This window comes from Brachyhypopomus gauderio, chromosome 17 (assembly GCF_052324685.1).
Source record: "Brachyhypopomus gauderio isolate BG-103 chromosome 17, BGAUD_0.2, whole genome shotgun sequence".
Lineage (NCBI taxonomy): Eukaryota > Metazoa > Chordata > Actinopteri > Gymnotiformes > Hypopomidae > Brachyhypopomus > Brachyhypopomus gauderio.
In genome coordinates, this window is record NC_135227.1 from 9,779,696 (window position 1) to 9,798,878 (window position 19,183).

The window sequence follows — 19,183 nt, forward strand, 5'->3', positions numbered from 1 at the left end:
ATGGGAAGAGAGCGGCCATATCAGTCTGGAGACAAGCTGGAGGGTGGAGCAACCTGCCCACTGAGCTTATCACACAACCGTTCAGAGATGGCTGATAGCACACATACAGGCCCATGCAAAACAGGACACTGCAGACAGGGGACTGTGGACAGAGGTCTGCAGAAAGGGGACAGTGGACAGGGGACCAAACACAGAGGACTGTAGACAGGAGACAGCAGACAAAGCACCGCAGACAAGACACCATAGACAGAGGAGTGCAGACACACACACAGAGTAGAGAAAGAAGCAATAGGAAACGGAATACGTATACAGCCAACTCGCTGGAAAGGATTTGCTTCAAATCTCTAAAACAAAAAGTGACAGAAGAACAGAAACATCATCTCTACAGTTCTGTGACCTTGACAACGTCCTGCCAACCCATCTGCTGGAGAGTTCCCGCAGTCCCGACACCTCTCCCAGATGCCCGCCCTCCCTTTCAGCCATCTCCTCGTTCCCTCTCCCTCTCTCTCTTCCCCCCACAAGCACCACGACCATGTACTTCAGAGACAGTGCAGACTCAGGACCAGCTTCTACTTGTCCACATCACAGGATTTAATAAGGATTTGAAAGGCAGAAGCTGGTTCCAGATCAGCACACTCAGTCTGTGAAGGTTAATAAACATGACCCCTGTATCTTCATTCCCCATTCCATTATCACTCCAGTGTCATTTAACCAGCGCTGGTCTGCAGTTAAACAATAACGGAGCAATATCACACCATGTTGGCACACCGCCTCTAATTTACATTCGTCCGATTATTAACGGCTCGTGTTGACTTTGAGATCCTTGCTGTTTCTTTTTTTTTATATACATATATTGGTTTTGGCTTCATATCAAGATGGAGAGGCTGGGAACTTCAGCTCCCAAAAGGATGGTGCCCTCTGAAACCTTGACAGGCACAAAGGCAGGCGTGCCGACAGACCTGCCCTGCGGAGAACGATAAGGTCACCCGGGGGACTGGTGAGATTATCTCTGTCAAGCACTTGGACACAGGATAGTCAAATGATGCATCATGCAGTCATTTTCAGGGGGAAAAAATCAATTTCTTCACCAGGTTGTTATTTGCTTTTCAAAGTGCCCTTGTAGTCTCTCTGGCTTGGAGCATTTATCAATTTAAATGTTGTGAATTGATAATGTTTTTTAGCCGCGTCTCTTGTAAGGACAGCTCACTGGTGCGGGTCAGGAAATCTCTCTGTGTTTGTCCATCTCGTCTGGGAGCCACACTTCAGCGTGTCTGTCTGTCTGGTCTGGGAGCCACACTTCAGCGTGTCTGTCTGTCTGGTCTGGGAGCCGTATGCCAGCGTGTCTGTCTGTCTGGTCTGGGAGCCACACTTCAGCGTGTCTGTCTGTCTGGTCTGGGAGCCACACTTCAGCGTGTCTGTCTGTCTGGTCTGGGAGCCACACTTCAGCGTGTCTGTCTGTCTGGTCTGGGAGCCGTATGCCAGCGTGCCTGTCTGTCTGGTCTGGGAGCCACACTTCAGAGTGCCTGTCTGTCTGGTCTGGAGGCCGTAAGCCAGCGTGTCTGTCTGTCTGGTCTGCGAGCCGTACTCCAGTCTGAGCGCACTTTTGGGGAGAGGGCAAAGTTGAACTGGGAGGGCCCTGAAACTTCCTCAGTGAGCAGGAGCTCAGATATAGACAACCGCTGAGTAGTGTCTAGATTTTAGCTTGTGTTTTGTAATGCCTTCCTACTTTGTGTTAGCGGTTAACATCAGAAGAGGAGAGGGAATGTAAACAGTCCCTTAGCTACAAATCTGTTTCTGCTGTTTTATCGTAGCAGCCTATGATATTAATTTACTAACATAACATTTTTGTTTAACCACAAACCTTTCTTGGTTAGAACAATTTGGAAGAGAAGAACTGAAATGCAATCAGGCACACAGAGAGAGACAAATTTACACTGTTCTCAAAAGCTGAATGTATTCTGTATATTTATCAGAACATATCCATGTTTTTATGAATGATTCCTAAAAGCTGAGGGTAATGCACGAGTGATGCACGGAATCTACCATGAACTCCTCCGTTTGCTATTCCAGGAGCAACAACGCAGGCCTCTGCTCAGCATAACCGATCATGCGCATCACATTCTTGGTTGCTCTCATTTTGAGTTCAGGTAAAACAGGGGCGGAGCTGGGGGCGGGCCCGGGGTAAAGGCTACTGGAGACAGACCAATTAAACCTGACCTACTCCTGCCCTGTCTCCCTCCACACTGCTACAAGCCCACATGCAAATACTGACCCTCAACTGCCACAACAGCAGAAATAAAAGAGCACTTATTATCCATTTAACTCTCTTCTAGAACTCTGTGATGGACCGTTAGAAGATTCCAGTAGGTCTGCTGGGTAAATAATGCACATTTTTTAAACATAAAAATTAATTATAAATGCAGCTACTATACTTATTAGTGTCTGTACAGGGTTTACAAACATGCAATATAACTAACACAATACAAATACTAAAACAATTTTCACTCTCATTAAAGAGTATTGTGAATGTCCTGAATTATATTAATATATGTACCATTTATGTACCATGCAATGCGGGTTAACCGATCTCACAGTGACACTGTGACATTCAAATGCACCTTTTAAAAATGTATTCCTCCAAGAAAACAACTGCCATGTATTTTTCCCCCATGCAAAATTATTATAATAAAAAAATACAATTAATAAATAAGCAAACAGACAACAGAAAGGCCAACAAAAGATTCAATTATTTGATTAGGCTGAACAGTGCTTTCAGGAATGACTCCCTGTCAGAGGGGTAGAGAGAGGAGAGGTGTAGCAGGTGTAGCAGGTGTAGCAGCAGTGAGTGAGTGCATGAGTGATGGGATAAAGGCAGGACCAGGTCTGATCTCTCTACAAAGATGTGATCAGACATTCAGGCAGACGTTTATGCTAATGCATGCAATATTGCAGGGATGTCAAGGGCTGTAGGACTGGTTAAACGGGCTGGTCACGAGCTGTAGCAGGACAGGTCTGGTTAAACGTAGAGAGGGGGAGGAGGGGCATTGGGGAGGGGGTCAGTAGCGGGCAATGGCTCTCAGGTGACCAGGCAACTCCTATGGGGGAAAGAGAGATCTCCTCTTCCGAAGTGCAGACAGTGCCAGAGACGAGAGGAGGGGCTGGCAGCAGGACTTCCAGAGCCCATCACCGCTGCCATCACCCAGCACAAACAACCGAGAGAGGCACATTCCTCTGCCATATGGTGGATTACATGTGGCCCTCACATGTCCCTGAATGTACAGTTGGACCGTGCTTCCAGCTACCCGTACTGGGTTACACTGAACCCCTCTGAGGCAGAGCACAACTCAGCTGCTCTCTGTATTCCAGATGTATCAATTTCCTTGGATATCCAGTCCATGAGAGTGCATATGCTGCATTGGCAGGAGGGCAGTCTGAAAAATGGCCACCTTCCAAAAGCTAATATTCTTTTGGCCGGAATAATGCAATTATTATTTTCCTAGCCATCAGCTTCGGCACACAATGCCATCTGTTACACGACACAAACACACACATCTCCATTTAGGAAGTAGACAGCTGCCCACGCGCGGGCTCAGCCTCAAATATCAGCCACACGATGCAGACGACAGGGGCTCCTCTGACCTGCCACAAGGTCTTCTACAGCGCTGAGTCTGTCTCCCAAAGTCTGCCTCACTCATCACCTCCCACACCATGTAAGAAAGTGGAATGAGTAGGCCCCTCCCACACCACGTAAGGAAAAACCCAATGACACGAGTAGGCCCCTCCCACACCATGTAAGGAAAAACCCAATGACACGAGAAGGCCCCTCCCACACCACGTAAGGAAAAACCCAATGACCCAAGTAGGCCCCTCCCACACCACGTAAGGAAAAACCCAATGACACGAGTAGGCCCCCCCACACCACGTAAGGAAAAACTAATGACACGAGTAGGCCCCTCCCACACCACGTAGGTAAGCCCCCGATGGCATGACTAAGCCCCTCCTACACACCATATAAGGAAGCCACCGGTGGCATGATTAAGCCCCTCCCACACCACATAAGGAAGCCCCCGGTGGCATGAGTAGGCCCCGCCCACACCACATAAGGAAGCCCCGGTGGCATGAGTAGGCCCCTCCCACACCACATAAGGAAGCCCCGGTGGCATGAGTAGGCTCCTCCCACACCACATAAGGAAGATTAGGTGCCTGCCACCCACTTTGTTCATGAGATGGTTTATTGAATGGCATTACTGCAAAGCTGGTGCTTAATCTAGAAAGGCGGCAATCCATCCATCACATATTAATTATTGGAAATGAACTAATCACCCTGCTCAGAAGCCAAATATTAGTGAAGAGTGCTGAATAACTAAGACACGCACGAGGTTTGGCAACATATGCCTATTTACATGCAGAAGTGAAATGATCACAGCTATTAGCACAACAAAACTGCTTAAATGACCATCTGGAGGAGTGAATAATATGGGTGAGAGCTGCAGTGTTTCACCTACTGTCAAACATGGGCCTCATTATCAGAGGGTTCGGGAAGAGGGGCCCCAGATAGGGATGATAAGACACAGACAGCATATCCACTCCCTTCTGCTCCACCATGGTGAGTGCATTATCAAATAGCTAAGGGCAGCTATCTGCTGGGCTTGTACACCATCACAATAGTGTCTGCAGTACAAGAGGAGAAGCTTGCTTGGGCTCTAAAAACCTGTTAGGCGCTCCGGTCGACAAGCATTAACGTAACACAAGGTGGTCAATGGTCACGGAGGGAAAAGCAATTTCACATCAGTCTGCGCTTCAGCATGGGGGCGGGGCACAGGGAAGGAGCAAAGAGTCTGTGCTAATGTTCCCCCAGGCACAGGGGCCAAAGAGAGCGACACACACACACACACACACACACACACACACACACACACACACACACACACACACACACACACGCACACACACGCACACACACACACACAGGGACTGAACCCAGACGAGGGGAGTTTCTCTCCCTGCAGCGCATGAGAAAAATGGAAAACAAAGGAAAGACAACAGACAGAATTTTAATTGTAATTTATGAAAACAAAAAGAGTGACAAGATGCCTGCACGTGCTTACACTCTCCATTTTATACTCTGCAATTCTGGACCTGCATGTATGCATGCACACACACACACACACACACACACACACACACACACACGCACACGCACACGCACACGCACACGCACACGCACACACATACACACATACACACCACACCACACCCACACACACACACACACACACACACACACACACACAGGTTTCAATCCCATCACAGTGCACCCTTTCCTGTTCATCATGCTGCTGTGGCTTGTTCCTGATGGCAGAACACTGCGCAACCAGCTCTAAATCTCAGGGAGGAGCCGTGGAGCACAGCAGACATAACTGTAGCACCGGGGGGGGGGGGGGGGGGGGTCGTCAGGAGAGGAGGCTTTATATCTGCTATCAAAAGAGCGGAGGAAAGGCTGGAATTGGAGGTTGGCACTCCCTCAGTGACAACAGTTCTCAGTGAAGCTGGAGTCTGGGCGTCTCAACCCCCCATGACAGAGCTGTGATTCTGGTCCTGCCATTGGACGTCTGCTTAACGTCTAATAATGTCCTTCATTAGCTTGTTGAATATCTGAGCAAGTGCCCAGCTGGTTAGTCATGTACATCAACTAACAGTCCATGAGGAGAACCTGGTTCTTATGGAGAACACCAAGGCTTTTGCCCTTATGTGATAGAATGTACAACATGTTTCTTCATACTCATGGAAACATCTTGAAAAGCAGCATTTACCAATCAGAACCATGTCAACTTGCAAAAGCTTAAACAGCACTAATTTAATTAGTGTTCAAAAATCATGAACTGCATTGCACACTCTTTGGATTCTAAGCCAGATTAAGAAGTTATGAAGCAAAGTAGAGTGCCAGGATCAGCTTAGCCATTTACGATAATAAACTCCACTCATACTAAATACTTACCAAGCCCTTTATCAGCCGGCCAACCTCGATAAAACCACATAAAAGATAAGTACTACTAATCCCACAAGCTTTAGGGACAGCTAATCAATTATTTGATAAAAATCATCAATCAATTAATGCCAAATTAAATTAGAATTAGTCTTCTTATAATATATTCATTTTTCAGTCAGGAAGACAAATGAGTTTTGCTTTAAAGAGCCAAATTTGTTTCTGACATTTGCATTTCCTAAACACCTGCATCTGTAGTGCAAACATTACATCCTAGATCAAGAGACGAGATAGAATTTTATTTTATTAATCTATACCAATATCATAGCAAGCTGTGCTGACCATTTCCAGTAGTATGCAGTAGAGATACAAAGATCAACTCGCCTCTTTCAATTGGCACTGGGCTTATGTGATAACACATAGCTGTTCAATTGCAGTGTCTCTTCTGATTGAGTCTTGGCAGTTCTCAAGATGGAGCTCAGCTCCGCAGAGCTGTGTGCGAGGTCACGGCTACTGGCCTGGCTCTCTGACCTATGCGCTCACTGGTGTTATCCATAGGCCCTGGCTTTGGCCAATAGAAAAGGGGAGTAATAAGCATCCTCGGGAGACTCTGTCTGCTCAAATATGAAGCACTCAGGGCTGCAAATGACAGACCAACAAACCAGAGAGGTTTCAAATTAAGGCTGCTTTGTCAGGATGCTCTCGCGCTCTAATGGAAGGAGAAGAAATATCACACGCACTCACCTGTGAAAGCCCCAGGTATATGGACACGGTCTCTGAGATGTACAAAAACCTCCCCTCCTTGTTTAGTGCAAATACAAATCCATCCAGGGACTGTGGAAGGTGAGACAGAGAAAGACAGACCGACAGAAAAAGAGACACAGAGAGAGAGAGGGAGAGGGAGAGAGAGAGAGAGAAAGAAGAAGCAGGTAAGATTGTATACACACAAACAACTCATTTTTCAAACCAGAGGGAGAGCTGCCTCCCAGTTATCCCTTAAAAACAGTTGCCATGAAGGCAGGCCTCTGAGAGGTCATTAGAGCCAACCATCACCACGGACACCAGCAGCCTTGCCTCACAGGTTCAGTGACTGAAGGAATCATGAAGAGCACACATTCATATGACCAACAGAGCCCAACACAGACGCAGGCTACTGTTACGCTGCCCAGATTACATGCATATAATTAGGGACTCCGGCCCAAGGAAATGGCTAGAGAGATCCCTGCTGGAGATGCAGAGACAAGGCGTCCAGCAGGCAAAAATTAAGACACTGAGGTCAGCTGGGTTAATTACATATTGTCCCCTACTGATTCTGATAATCGGCAGGGCTTGCTAAGCACAGGCATGATATATGTGTTTGTGTGTGTGTGTGTGTGTGTGTGTGAAGGGGGCACAAATGTGGAAAAGCTTTCCAACAACAGAATGAAAGACAAAAAAAAAGAAGGAAAAGCCTTGTGCACTATGTCTCAGCCGATCCGATCACCTTTTTATGAAAATAAAGTTTACACAGATGGAGTAGGGGAGTGATCCCCCCTCCCCCTTTTCTCTCTCTCTCACACACTCTCTCTCTCTGTCGTTTACTTCCAACTCTAAAAAGAGCGGCAGCAGCTGGCGAGAGGAGAGCGGGTCTCTACCCGCCGATAAAGCAGTGCCGCCCCAGGCTGTTTACCGCGCGCTGATATGCAGCTGACAACAGCAGCTCCCCGCGCGGCCGCCACAGCCTGCCAGCGTCCCGCACACACACACACACATCTGCTGGAGCCCACGCTCTGTCTACACTTTACATTACACTGGTTAATGCGCTCTCTGGCGCCACCTATGACACTTTACAACGCACCCCGTAGGATTCAGGACGTTTTAACGCGCTTCACGCTAACGGTGCTAATGCTGTAATGCTATGCTAATGCTAGCACCGACATGTGCTAGTAGCACTGCTTTGATTACAACTGGCCTACTCTAAACCTTACACTAGCAGCGATGCGTGAGAATACCCATAAAACTACACGGAAATGGTGGGACACACTCATGGTGGGACACACTCATGTGGTGGAATGAATGATCAGCATGTCGATGACAAGAACAGCTATGCTTTACTCACAATGGAGGGATACTAAATGTTACTTCATGAGGTCAGTGGCTTTCAGATGAAAATAGATATAACAAATCCCACACAAATAGTATTTGCCCTTCAGTAGAGGGGTAGCGCTTCTAAGATTACTAGTAGGTCATTCTGCACTAATGGAATTACTCTAAAACTGAATTAATTTAAATGATATACTATGTATGTTATACAACAATATACATTCATTACATATGGCAGTAAAATGTATATCACCAGAGCCCCTTCTGTCTGCAGAGCACATTTCAAACTGCTTTCTTTAATTCAACACTTAGGAAATGCACTTCAGTCTGCACTCTGTTGGTTCACTCCCTCGGTTTGTTCACTCCCTCAGTTCGTTCACTACAGTGAACAGCATTATCTTTAGGCCCTGTATGCAGAGCCATCCTGTGCGGAGGACACATGAGCTCTGCGTCGTGAGACCACCCTTCCCCCTCCCCATTGAAGGATCTCCCTTCAGCCTCTTCGCCGGGGGGGGGGTGGGCGTCTGTTCAGGCATCGACACGGTCGCCCATATCCCCACAGGGCTGACCCTGGCTGTCAGCGAGGACCCCCGGTGGTGGCCTCCAGTCGCTCTCCAATCATCTTCAGGCTGGAAGGTGTGGGATCGGTGGGGCGGCAGGGCAGGTCTCTGGAGGAGCGCCGCCCGCCTCAGTCTGCCTCTCCTCCATGACAAACGGCCCCTGTTTACAGGCTAACCACTGGGCAAAGTGCCCTATAAATCACCCTGCAGACAAACTTCTGCAGGAGAAATGTGTTACATTAGGATGGGCTTTTTATGTCATTTGTTTAAAATAGTCATGCCTTCCAAGATGCCTCTCTCTCTCTCTCTCTCTCTCTCACCCCCCCAATGGAACGCTGAGGGCTAAGGAGTATCAAGCAAGAGTGGGGACTGACTCTCTGGCCCCTGACTCTCTGGCCCCTGACACTGTGGCCCCTGACTCTCTGGCCCCTGACACTGTGGCCCCTGACTCTCTGGCAGTAGGCAGCAATGAGATTAGTGGGGCTGCATTAGTTTAGGGCTGGTGAGCTGGTTCTTGAGTTTAGGACTACAAATAAAATGTGTTTTTGCACAAATTCATTTGAATCTCTTGAGTCAAGAAACTGAAACATCGTTCCTTTTTATACACATGATCTCACAGATTCGCGCTCCGATACACAGCTGTTACTGACATCATTACGTTATATTGTTCAAGGTTTAAAAAGTAATATATAAGAGAGATGTTAAAGTCGATCGATATTTTTCATCACTTTTGGTTTAAAATGACTTGAGGTCAAAATGGAAAATTAATAACAAATATGGACTAGGAAGCAACGCCTGTGTCCAAGCCATGTCTATATCCAAGCCCGGCATATATGTAAGCCATGCCTGTATCAAAGCCCTGCCTGTATCCAAGCTACACCTTTATCTAAAACCTGCCTGCTTCCAAACCATAGCTGTAACCAAACCACAGCTGTATCCAAACCACCCCTGTATCCAAACCACAGCTGTATCCAAACCACAGCTGTATCCAAACCACCCCTGTATCCAAACCACAGCTGTATCCAAACCACAGCTGTATCAAAGCCACCCCTATATCCAAACCACAGCTGTATCCAAACTACCCTTGTATCCAAACCACAGCTGTATCCAAGCCACCCCTGTATCCAAACCACAGCTGTATCCAAGCCACCCCTGTATCCAAGCCACCCCTGTATCCAAACCACAGCTGTATCCAAGCCACCCCTGTATCCAAGCCACCCCTGTATCCAAGCCCTGCCTGTATCCATGCAATGTCTCTCTCCCAGGCACCTCATGTTTCCCTAACAGAGGACAAATTTGCAGGGGCTGAAGGACACGGGCTGACAAACATCAATCTGCTCACTGTGCCCTGTCCAGCGTGGCCACACGGCCGCATTAACGCGCACGCCCCACGCCGGCCGAGAGCGGCCTTATTGACTATTACCATATCATTAGCTATTAGGTCAGACAAAATGGAGCAGGGGGAGCAGCAGAGAGAAGCAGGGCAGCTGGCGAGAGGGGCACGCCACATGTTCAGAGGCGTCCGCACCCGCTCCTCTCCTCCCCTCAATCCCTCCTCTCCTCCCCCATCCTCTCCTCCCCTCCTCCCGCATCCCCTCCTCTCCTCCCCTCAATCCCTCCTCTCCTCCCCCATCCTCTCCTCTCCCCTCCTCCCCTAAATCCCTCCTCTCCTCCCCCATCCTCTCCTTTCCTCTCCCCTCATCCCCATACCCTCCTCTCCTCCCCTCCCCATCATCCATCCCCCTCTCCTCCCCTCCTCTCCTCCCCTCCTCCCCCCCTCCTCCCCTCCTCTCCTCCCCATCCTCTCCTCTCCTCCCCTATCCCCTCCACATACACTCCACCCCCCCAGCCCCTCCCTCCCTCAGCCTATCAAAGAAGAATCGCTGCAATCAACACCTCCAGCAGGGCGGCAGAGCCAGGTCTGCTGGTCCCGGCGTGCGTTTGAGTGTGTGTGTGTGTGTGTGTGTGTGTGTGTGTGAGAGAGAGACAAGACCAAGAGACCAAGAGCAAGAGAGTTCCTACGGTCAGAAACAGATCTGATCACTGACCTGCCTTCACGTTCACGCACAAACATGCTCAGCAGAACAAGAGAGGGATGTAAAGTGGTTTCAAATCTAACGAACCGACCAAAGCAAACGGCCGACCCATTACTGCTCTGATCTCTTCTCTCACAGACGGCTGAAACTGACAGTGTTACACTCAGATTCATCACTCTTATTGCTGGTGTGGGGGTGCTGAAACTCTGCTGGTAGACAATGATGTGTGTGTGTGTGTGTGTGTGTGTGTGTGTGTGTGTGTGTGTGTGTGTGTGTGTGTGTGTGTGTGTGTGTGTGTGTGTGTGTGTGTGAGGGTGAGGGACATATAGACAGACAGAACATTCAAGTGTACTGAAGTATGCCCCCAGGGGGTTTCTTGTGTTGTTGAATCTGGAATTAAAATGATTTTTGGCTTTCATGTAATGTACCCAACAAAAGGATAGGAATATCTTGTATTTTAAAAGAACATATTCATTAACTCCCTTTCACATGAAACCTAAATAATGTTTGGTCTAAATAATGAACATCAAAGGTTACATGATTTGTTAAGTTCCACCTGTGTGCAAAGTGACATCATGTAATTTACCACGATGTTAGTATAAATACAACACATATATACAGAATTAACACAACTGTTATAAAAGTCCTCTGAGTCTGCAACACTTCTAAGTAATCAACATGAAGACCAAGGAGCTCTCCAAACAGATCAGAGACCAAGTTGTAGAGTAGTAGAGATCAGAGATGGGTTATAAAAATCTCCCAAACTTTGAACAACCCCTGGAGCACCATTACATCCATTACAACAAAATGGAAAGAATACGACACCACTACAACCCTGACAAGAGAAGCCCCCCCCCCCTCAAACTCACAGAGCAGGCGAAGAGGGCATTCATCAGAGCTCCAACAAAGACAACACTGAAGGAGCTGAAAGTCCAGAAGACCTCTGTAAGCCATACACACTCCACAGGGTGGAGCTTTATGGCAGAGCGGTCAGAGGAACCCATAGTGTAAAGATAAAATTAAGTATACATGTTTGGAATTCACAACAGCATTGGACCAACTCTCCAAACAGAAAACAAGGTCTTCTGGTCAGAATTGAATGTTGTGGCCATTATGGGAAACACTTTGTGGTGGAAATCCAACACCTCCCAGAACCTCATTCCCAGAGAGAGGCACGGTGGGTGCAGCTTCACGCTGATCGCATTCATCATAAGGGACTGGTCAGCATCGGAGGAAAGATGGATGGCATTAAATACAAGGCAATTCTTGTGGAAAACCTGTCCAGCAGAGATCTGAGACGATTATGGAGGTTCACCTCCCAGCAGGGCAGAGACATACTGCTGAAGATAGACTGTTGAGAGGGAAACATTAAACATTTAAAGGGAAACATTTAAATGTGTTGGAATGGCCTGATCAAAGACCACACCTGAGTCCAGCTGAGAATCTGTATTCCAACCCTGAGGATTGTTGTACACCAACCCAGAGGATCTGTACACCAACCCAGAGGATCTGTACACCAACCCAGAGGATCTGTACACCAACCCTGACCATCTAACCTGATGGAGCTGGATTCAGTTTTGTCTTGAAGAATTGACAAGAATCCTGGTGGCTAAATGTGCTATGTTAATAGAGACAGACACAGAGAAACTCTGCATGTAAAGATGGCAAAGAATAGATGTGAGGATACTTATGAACACTAAATATGACTTTATTCTCTTAATTATTGTATCACAATAAAAAAAATATTGTGCAATTTGCGTGGTAGCCACACTGTGTAAATCAGAGGGTACAATCCCAGGAAAATCATTTTAATTCCAGGTTGCAAAGCAACAAAAATAGGAAAAACTCCAATGGCAGTAAATACTTTTGCAAGGCATTGTATTTGTAATAGGGAAAGGGAGGGAGGGAGGGAAAGAGGGAGATGGAGGGAGTTAGATATATATATATATATATATATATATATATATATATATATATATATATATATATATATATATATAGAGAGAGAGAGAGACAGAGAGAGAGAGAGAGAGAGAGAGAGAGAGAGAGAGAGAGAGAGAGAGAGAGAGAGAGAGAGAGAGAGCCCGTGATGATGGGCGTTAAAAGAGATCTTATCAGAACTTCTCTATTGCCACGGGAGCTGTGAAAAATATATTTTTCTCTGAAGTCAATTTTGAGGCTGACAAGCCATGTAGAAAAGTGTAAATATGGATGCTGAGTATTGATTTATTTATTGAAGGCACAAGCTCGGGGGGGATGCTCAAATCACTCATCTCACCCCATGCTGGGGCCTCCTTCAAATAAGAGCATCGTTATAATGCTTATTTCATACAGGACTTAGCAGTGGAGAAAGGATCTCAGCTCCCACTCAACATGACACATTTATTGGCCCACTTTACAGCCTGAGTGACCCAGAACAGACAGCCCTTCTGCAAAGCCACTGGCATGTGCACCACACACATGTGTGTTCTTAGACAGTGGTTCTCCTCACTTCACTGTGATCTGTCCCCTCACTGCAGACACACTGAGCTGTGTACACACGTTACAGAGAACCACAGAACTAAGTACAGTCAACACAGCTATGTGCATGCTTTCACCACTTAATAATCCAAATGTCAACATATTTGCTGACACACTATAATCATACATTACAGAGAAACAGAAGACAAATGGCCATAAGCCACATTATCCACAATCAAATGTGAACTTCGTGCCGCTTTTGTGATTAGCATGACATCAGAAATGCTTGTAAAAAGATCACTGCTCTTAGACACAGCCCACTGGCCAAAGACTGGTCTGAGAGATGGAGGCTAAATTGGCTAGATGGAGGCTAAAGTGTCAAACGGGAGAACGATAACCACAAACAGAGCAGAAAAACAGTGTGACTGCTCCTCTGTCCACACCACCAGGCTCTGGAAAAGTTCCTTCAGGTGACGAGGCAACAGTATTGTTTCTACCTCCCTGTGTGTCTGGATTTAATTAAGTGATAACAGTCACCTTCAGGTGATGGCAAAAGACAATAATATAAGAGAAAGTGCTGAGGAGACTGCCTGGACTCTTCCTGCTATCGAGAGAGAGAGAGAGAGAGAGAGAGAGAGAGAGAGAGAGAGAGAGAGAGAGAGAGAGAGAGAGAGAGAGAGAGAGAGAGAGAGAGAGAGAGAGAGAGAGATTGTCTTCTGTTTTTCACCCATTACAAACTTACTACTTCTTGGCTTTAGCCAGGTTAGGCTCAGGAAATATTTTCTAAGTCTAATCTGGGATTTAGCTCTACCCTAAGAGGATTAATTCTAATTTGAATGCTTATGTGTTTAAACACAGGCTTAATAAAGTGATATGGCGTCCATGCAAACCAATGAGAGGCCTGGCTGGTTCAGTACAGGCCTGTCTGTTAGGAGCTGACAATAAACACACATGGACACACACACACACACACACACACACACACACACACACACACACACACACACACACACACACACACACACACACGTGCGCGCGGACTGTGTGCCACATGGCCTTGTGTAGGCCAAATACCCTTGGGCTAAAACTGGAAAAAGCGAGATGAGTGAATGTAAATGAGGACCTTCCACCCAACACAGAAAAGGACAGCGAGCTCACGATCTAGTGTACGAGCCAGACATGTGATGTAGAAAAACTGCAGACACTTCATTGGGCCATTAAAATGATTACTAACAGAATTTAATAGCACAGCATCAGAGAAAAGACAAAAACCGCCAGCTCCCATTCTCACACTCACGGCCAAACACACACAAACTCAAAGTGGACAGCAGGCTGGCATAAAAATAATCTCAACCAGACCTAGAGGCTTATTAAAAGCACTGCAGTGCTGTACCTCTGAACCCGACTCCATGTGCAGTGGCATGAGCTCCTTAGAGAGTGAGGAGCAGGGCCCCCCCCGACACCTGACACACACCCATCATCAGAGGGCCTCCATCATAGGCTCACATTAGAATATCATTATAGTCTAATCATCTCAGACGTGAGGGCCTTTTGAGGGGCCCCGGGACTTAGGAAGCTACACTCAGACTGCATGACTCACATGGAGGTCAACATACCCAGACACTGGTCATCTCTCAAACACACACACAACACACGGTGGGGTCTAGTGCTCTGTTGAGTGGCTATCAAATCACAGTGTCTCTAAAATGGTTCCTCTTGCGGTGATGAGCCAACACAACTGAACTGCTTCGCTTAGAAAGTCGACATACCTGACAGGTTGTTGCTGTTTGATATGCTCGCGAAGTCTGAATAACACATGAGCACAATAAAGTCCAAGGCTGCCCAGGTTCTGGAGTCCTACACGCAACGGGAGCCTTCAAACTCTTGCTCTGTCTACAGCTTTCTACTATCACCACTCAGAAACAGCCTCCAACAAACAAAGAGCTCACACGCACACACACACACACACACACACACACACACACACACACACACACACACACACACACACACACACACACACACACACACTGCCGATGCCTCTTAAGAAATCACATAGGGCCTGACCACCACAGTCTAATTATGCTAATTGTTTCAATGCCCTTGCTTTATTTATGCGTGGTGGCTAAGATAAATAAAAGGAAATTGCTTTGGATCTAACTGTATTCATTTCAGAATGCAAACTAGCTCATGTTTGTTATGAGATTGCTGATCTGTTTACCTCTGAAATTCTGCAGGTAATTGCAATTTTGATTGTACATTTATTTTTCCCTGTGACAGTCCCAGGACTGCGCCTGTCTTCTGGTTTTATAATTAAACGCTTTGTAATATTTAAGCACACCAAATCGAAAAGAAAACCAGCACACATTAGAATATTTTATTCAGTAGACTGAATAGCTCACTCTGGGGGTGGGGATCGGCTCCCTCAGTGGAGGTGCTTGATCTGAATACTTCTAAAGTTCTGGAGTGTGTGTTGGGCTCTTGTGGATGTAAATAGTGAAAGGTGAAACTAGAGTGGAGATATGAAAGGAGATGTTCAGCAGGTGAAAGAAAACGATCCCCCCCCTCCCCCAATTCTTTCAGTGTTGGCAGTTGATCTATATGACTTATACATGTGATTTGTCTAATTCCAAAGGGGGAGTGCTGCAGAAACAGAGCCCCCACGTATGTCCATCATAACCAGGTCCTGAACATGTATCATACTGTTAGGAGCATTTTCCACATGTAACTTCAACTTTCTCTCTGCTCGGTGCTGTTTGCTCTAAGCCTGTTTAAGGTCGTTTCATTCAGTACCCCTCACCCTCTCCGAACCAGACAGAAATGATAAGGAATGACTGGACCCACTGAGCAAGAGTGTGAAATGAAGCCAAAATGATGAAATGTCCTCTTAATGACCTGGGTGTGTGTAGGAAGGACGGTAGATGACTTTCTGTTCCTAGTCCAGGTCCTCAACAGATGCTCACCATGTTCTGCTGAGCTGTGTGACCATATTCCTTCCTTATGAATGCCAAAACAGAACTGTGAGACCAACTGCAAAAAAAGCTTTTAAAAGCTTGGAGTGATACTCTTTTTCCACTACCTCCGAGCCACCTAACACATTCCCTCAGGTCGTGTGAAAGGCAATGCAGACATGAGGCCCACACTGCGGGCCTGGTCTCCTTGTCCTTGCCCCGCCCCTTACATCATGCGCTTAACCAGCCAATCAACAGCTGCTTCAGCACCTCATCATCCAGAGCCACTGTAATAACGCATGTTTTTTTTTTTCCATAAAAGCCTGCTCTGTCTGAGGTAGTTTTCCCAACCATGCATTATGAGCTTTGGACTTTGACAAGTGTATGGAAAAGCTGATGAATACGAGGAATGGCTAGGAGATTATAACAGGCAAACGCATCACAGCACATCACACAGCCTGACCAACACTCAGCCCCCCCCCAACTCAGTCCCACTCTGGTAAACCACAACCTCTCCCCCTAACACTCAATCCCTCCAGAAGAATCAACCTCTCCCCCCTAACACTCAATTCCCCCAGAAGTATCAACCTCTCCCCCCCAAGCTCAATCTCCCCAGAAGAATCAACCTCTCCCCCTAACACTCAATCCCCCCAGAAGAATCAACCTCTCCCCCTAACACTCAATCCCTCCAGAAGAATCAACCTCTCCCCCTAACACTCAATCCCTCCAGAAGAATCAACCTCTCCTCTCTAACACTCAATCCCTCCAGAAGAATCAACCTCTCCCCCCAATACTAAATCTCTCCAGAAGAATCAACCTCTCCTCTCTAAGACTCAATCCCTCTTGAAGAATCAACCTCTCCTCTCTAAGACTCAATCCCTTCAGGAGAATCAACCTCTCTCTTCTACTAAACCCATCCCTTCTACTAGGGCTACTAAAGCTGGTTTTTAGAAGTTCCAGGGACCAACATTGTTTAAATTATAAAATTTTTTACCAGGCTTGTTCTTATCAAATTGGTAAATGACTTTAATATATTGTTTCTCTATTATAGTTGTTTAATACTAGACAATAAATTAAAAGATAAGAGTTTATTTCATTAAATTAAAACGTGAGAGGCTCTAATAAATTTCTCTTTACGGTACAACCCTCTTCACACTGTTGTGTTTGCTCAGTACGCGCAGCAGCATAAACAAAGCCGAAGCCAGAATCCGCCACCATGGACGTCGGGAGTCTGCTGCAGAGCAGGAAGGCGGCACCAGGGTGATGAATTCATTTATGCTTATGTTGTTATCCTGTGGCATTACCATTTAAACGAAAAAAAGAGGAAAAAACACCACCACCAAAGCCCCAAAACGGAAACGGCTCTCGCTGCTATCCCTGTTCCCCTGCCAGCAGCAGACAAGTGCGCTGATTTATTTATTGTATTTGTGCATTTATGTCTTATGTGAAGGAACAAATGTGCTGACCGTAGGAGACTCTATTGACAAGGCCTTTGTATAAGCCAGTAAAAAATGAGCCACTTCCTGCAACACATCCATAGGAAACCCGACGCAAAGAGAATGGGGAAGGAGTCTCTCTCGGCGGGGCCGTTGTCTCCTCACCCGAGGGCTCCAGGAGGGCGTGGGCCGCGCCAATCAATAGAGAGTATCCCCCTTTCCTCTCTCGCATGCAACTTAAGATTCAGCAAAAGTTTTGGTCTAGGGACCTTCGTCTGATACAGGTCCTGGAACAAAACCAACATTAATCACTCCGGCGAGGCCCACGTGCTTTAATACAATGACTCGCCCACCCCTGCACACAGGCCCGGACCTATCACTCAGCCCGCCAGCCGCTCTGCGGCGCCTATAGGGCGTGATAAGCAATCGCCAGGGCCCCATATTCTGTTAAATCACTGTAGCCGCATTAGCTTGAATAGAGAGGGGGAGGCGGGGAAGAAAAGGAATCGCTTCACGCCGCCCCTCGCCCAGATGCTTATCGCTGCCACTGAAGAAGACATTCGTCTTTTGTCTGGATTGCCCTTGACACATCCTTCAGGGAAAGGAAGTCTTGAACCTGTCTTTGTTTTGAAGAGCCCTCGGACCTTGCCGGTTTAATCTGGGTTAAACACCGCGGGGTCCCGCGAGCGTTTCAGCGTTCGCCCCTCACGCTCTTTGATAAGCAGGCCACTATCCCTCTGCTTTTTCTCCTTTTACATATAAATATCTATTCAGGGGTCTTCACTCTGAGCGAGAGCGATGACGCCAGCATTGTGATCGCACTCCCGAGGCTCTGATCAGAGGATAGCACACACCAAAGGCCGAGAACATCAGAGCTTAAGCACGTTGAGCTGCTCGGACACAGTCTTACACAGCCAAACTGACTATAGTGATTCATGAACTGTGTAAGATTAAGATGTCAAAGCACTTTTGCACTGTCCCATCACTACTGATATTTTCTACATTTTTCTTTGCAATGCTGACAAGAATCAACAAAGAAAACAAGTAATAATACTAATAAAAACAAAACCCCAACACAGGGGTATACAGCCGAGCGGAGGTGGTCTCAGAAGCATATGGGTATTTATAAGGCCTGGCTCCTTCGAGAACGCGCTTAAAACCAGAGTAATGGCTCCCAAAGCCGCATTACGAGCCCATATGAGCCCCAGTAAAAGCGGGCTGGTGCTGGCCGTTACAGAGAACTGGGGGCAGGCGTGAAGCTTGCAGGATCTACGCAGGGCAGGAGGCAGCTGTGAGGGCCATGCTCCTTCACCAGCCCTCTGCTTAAGACCCAAACAAGTGCCAGCATTAGTGCTCCACCCCTTTACAACATGCCCTTTACACCACGGCCTTTACAATACGGCCTATACAATACGCCCTTTACACCACAGCCTTTATACCAGCCCTTTACACCATGGCCTTTACACCATGGCCTTTACAACACGCCCTTTACACCACAACCTTTACACCACGGCCTTTTTACCACGTCCTTTACACCACAACCTTTACACCACGCTCTTTACACCCTGGCATTTACACCATGCCCTTTTCACCACGCCATACACACCACGTCCTTTACGCCATAACCTTTACACCATACCCTTTACACAACACAGCAGCGCTGGTTCAAAAA

At 47.0% G+C, this 19,183-nt stretch overlaps 1 protein-coding gene across 4 annotated transcripts in view; it reads right to left on the reverse strand.

Annotated features, from left to right (window-relative positions):
• Positions 1 to 19,183, reverse strand: part of npas3 (neuronal PAS domain protein 3) — a 236,134-nt gene that overhangs the window by 74,431 nt on the left and 142,520 nt on the right. For all 4 annotated transcript variants that reach the window (XM_076977899.1, XM_076977900.1, XM_076977898.1 and 1 more), the window contains exon 5: positions 6,731 to 6,820. In XM_076977899.1, the coding sequence (XP_076834014.1) occupies positions 6,731 to 6,820 (90 nt within the window). The remainder of the gene's footprint in view (positions 1 to 6,730; positions 6,821 to 19,183) is intronic.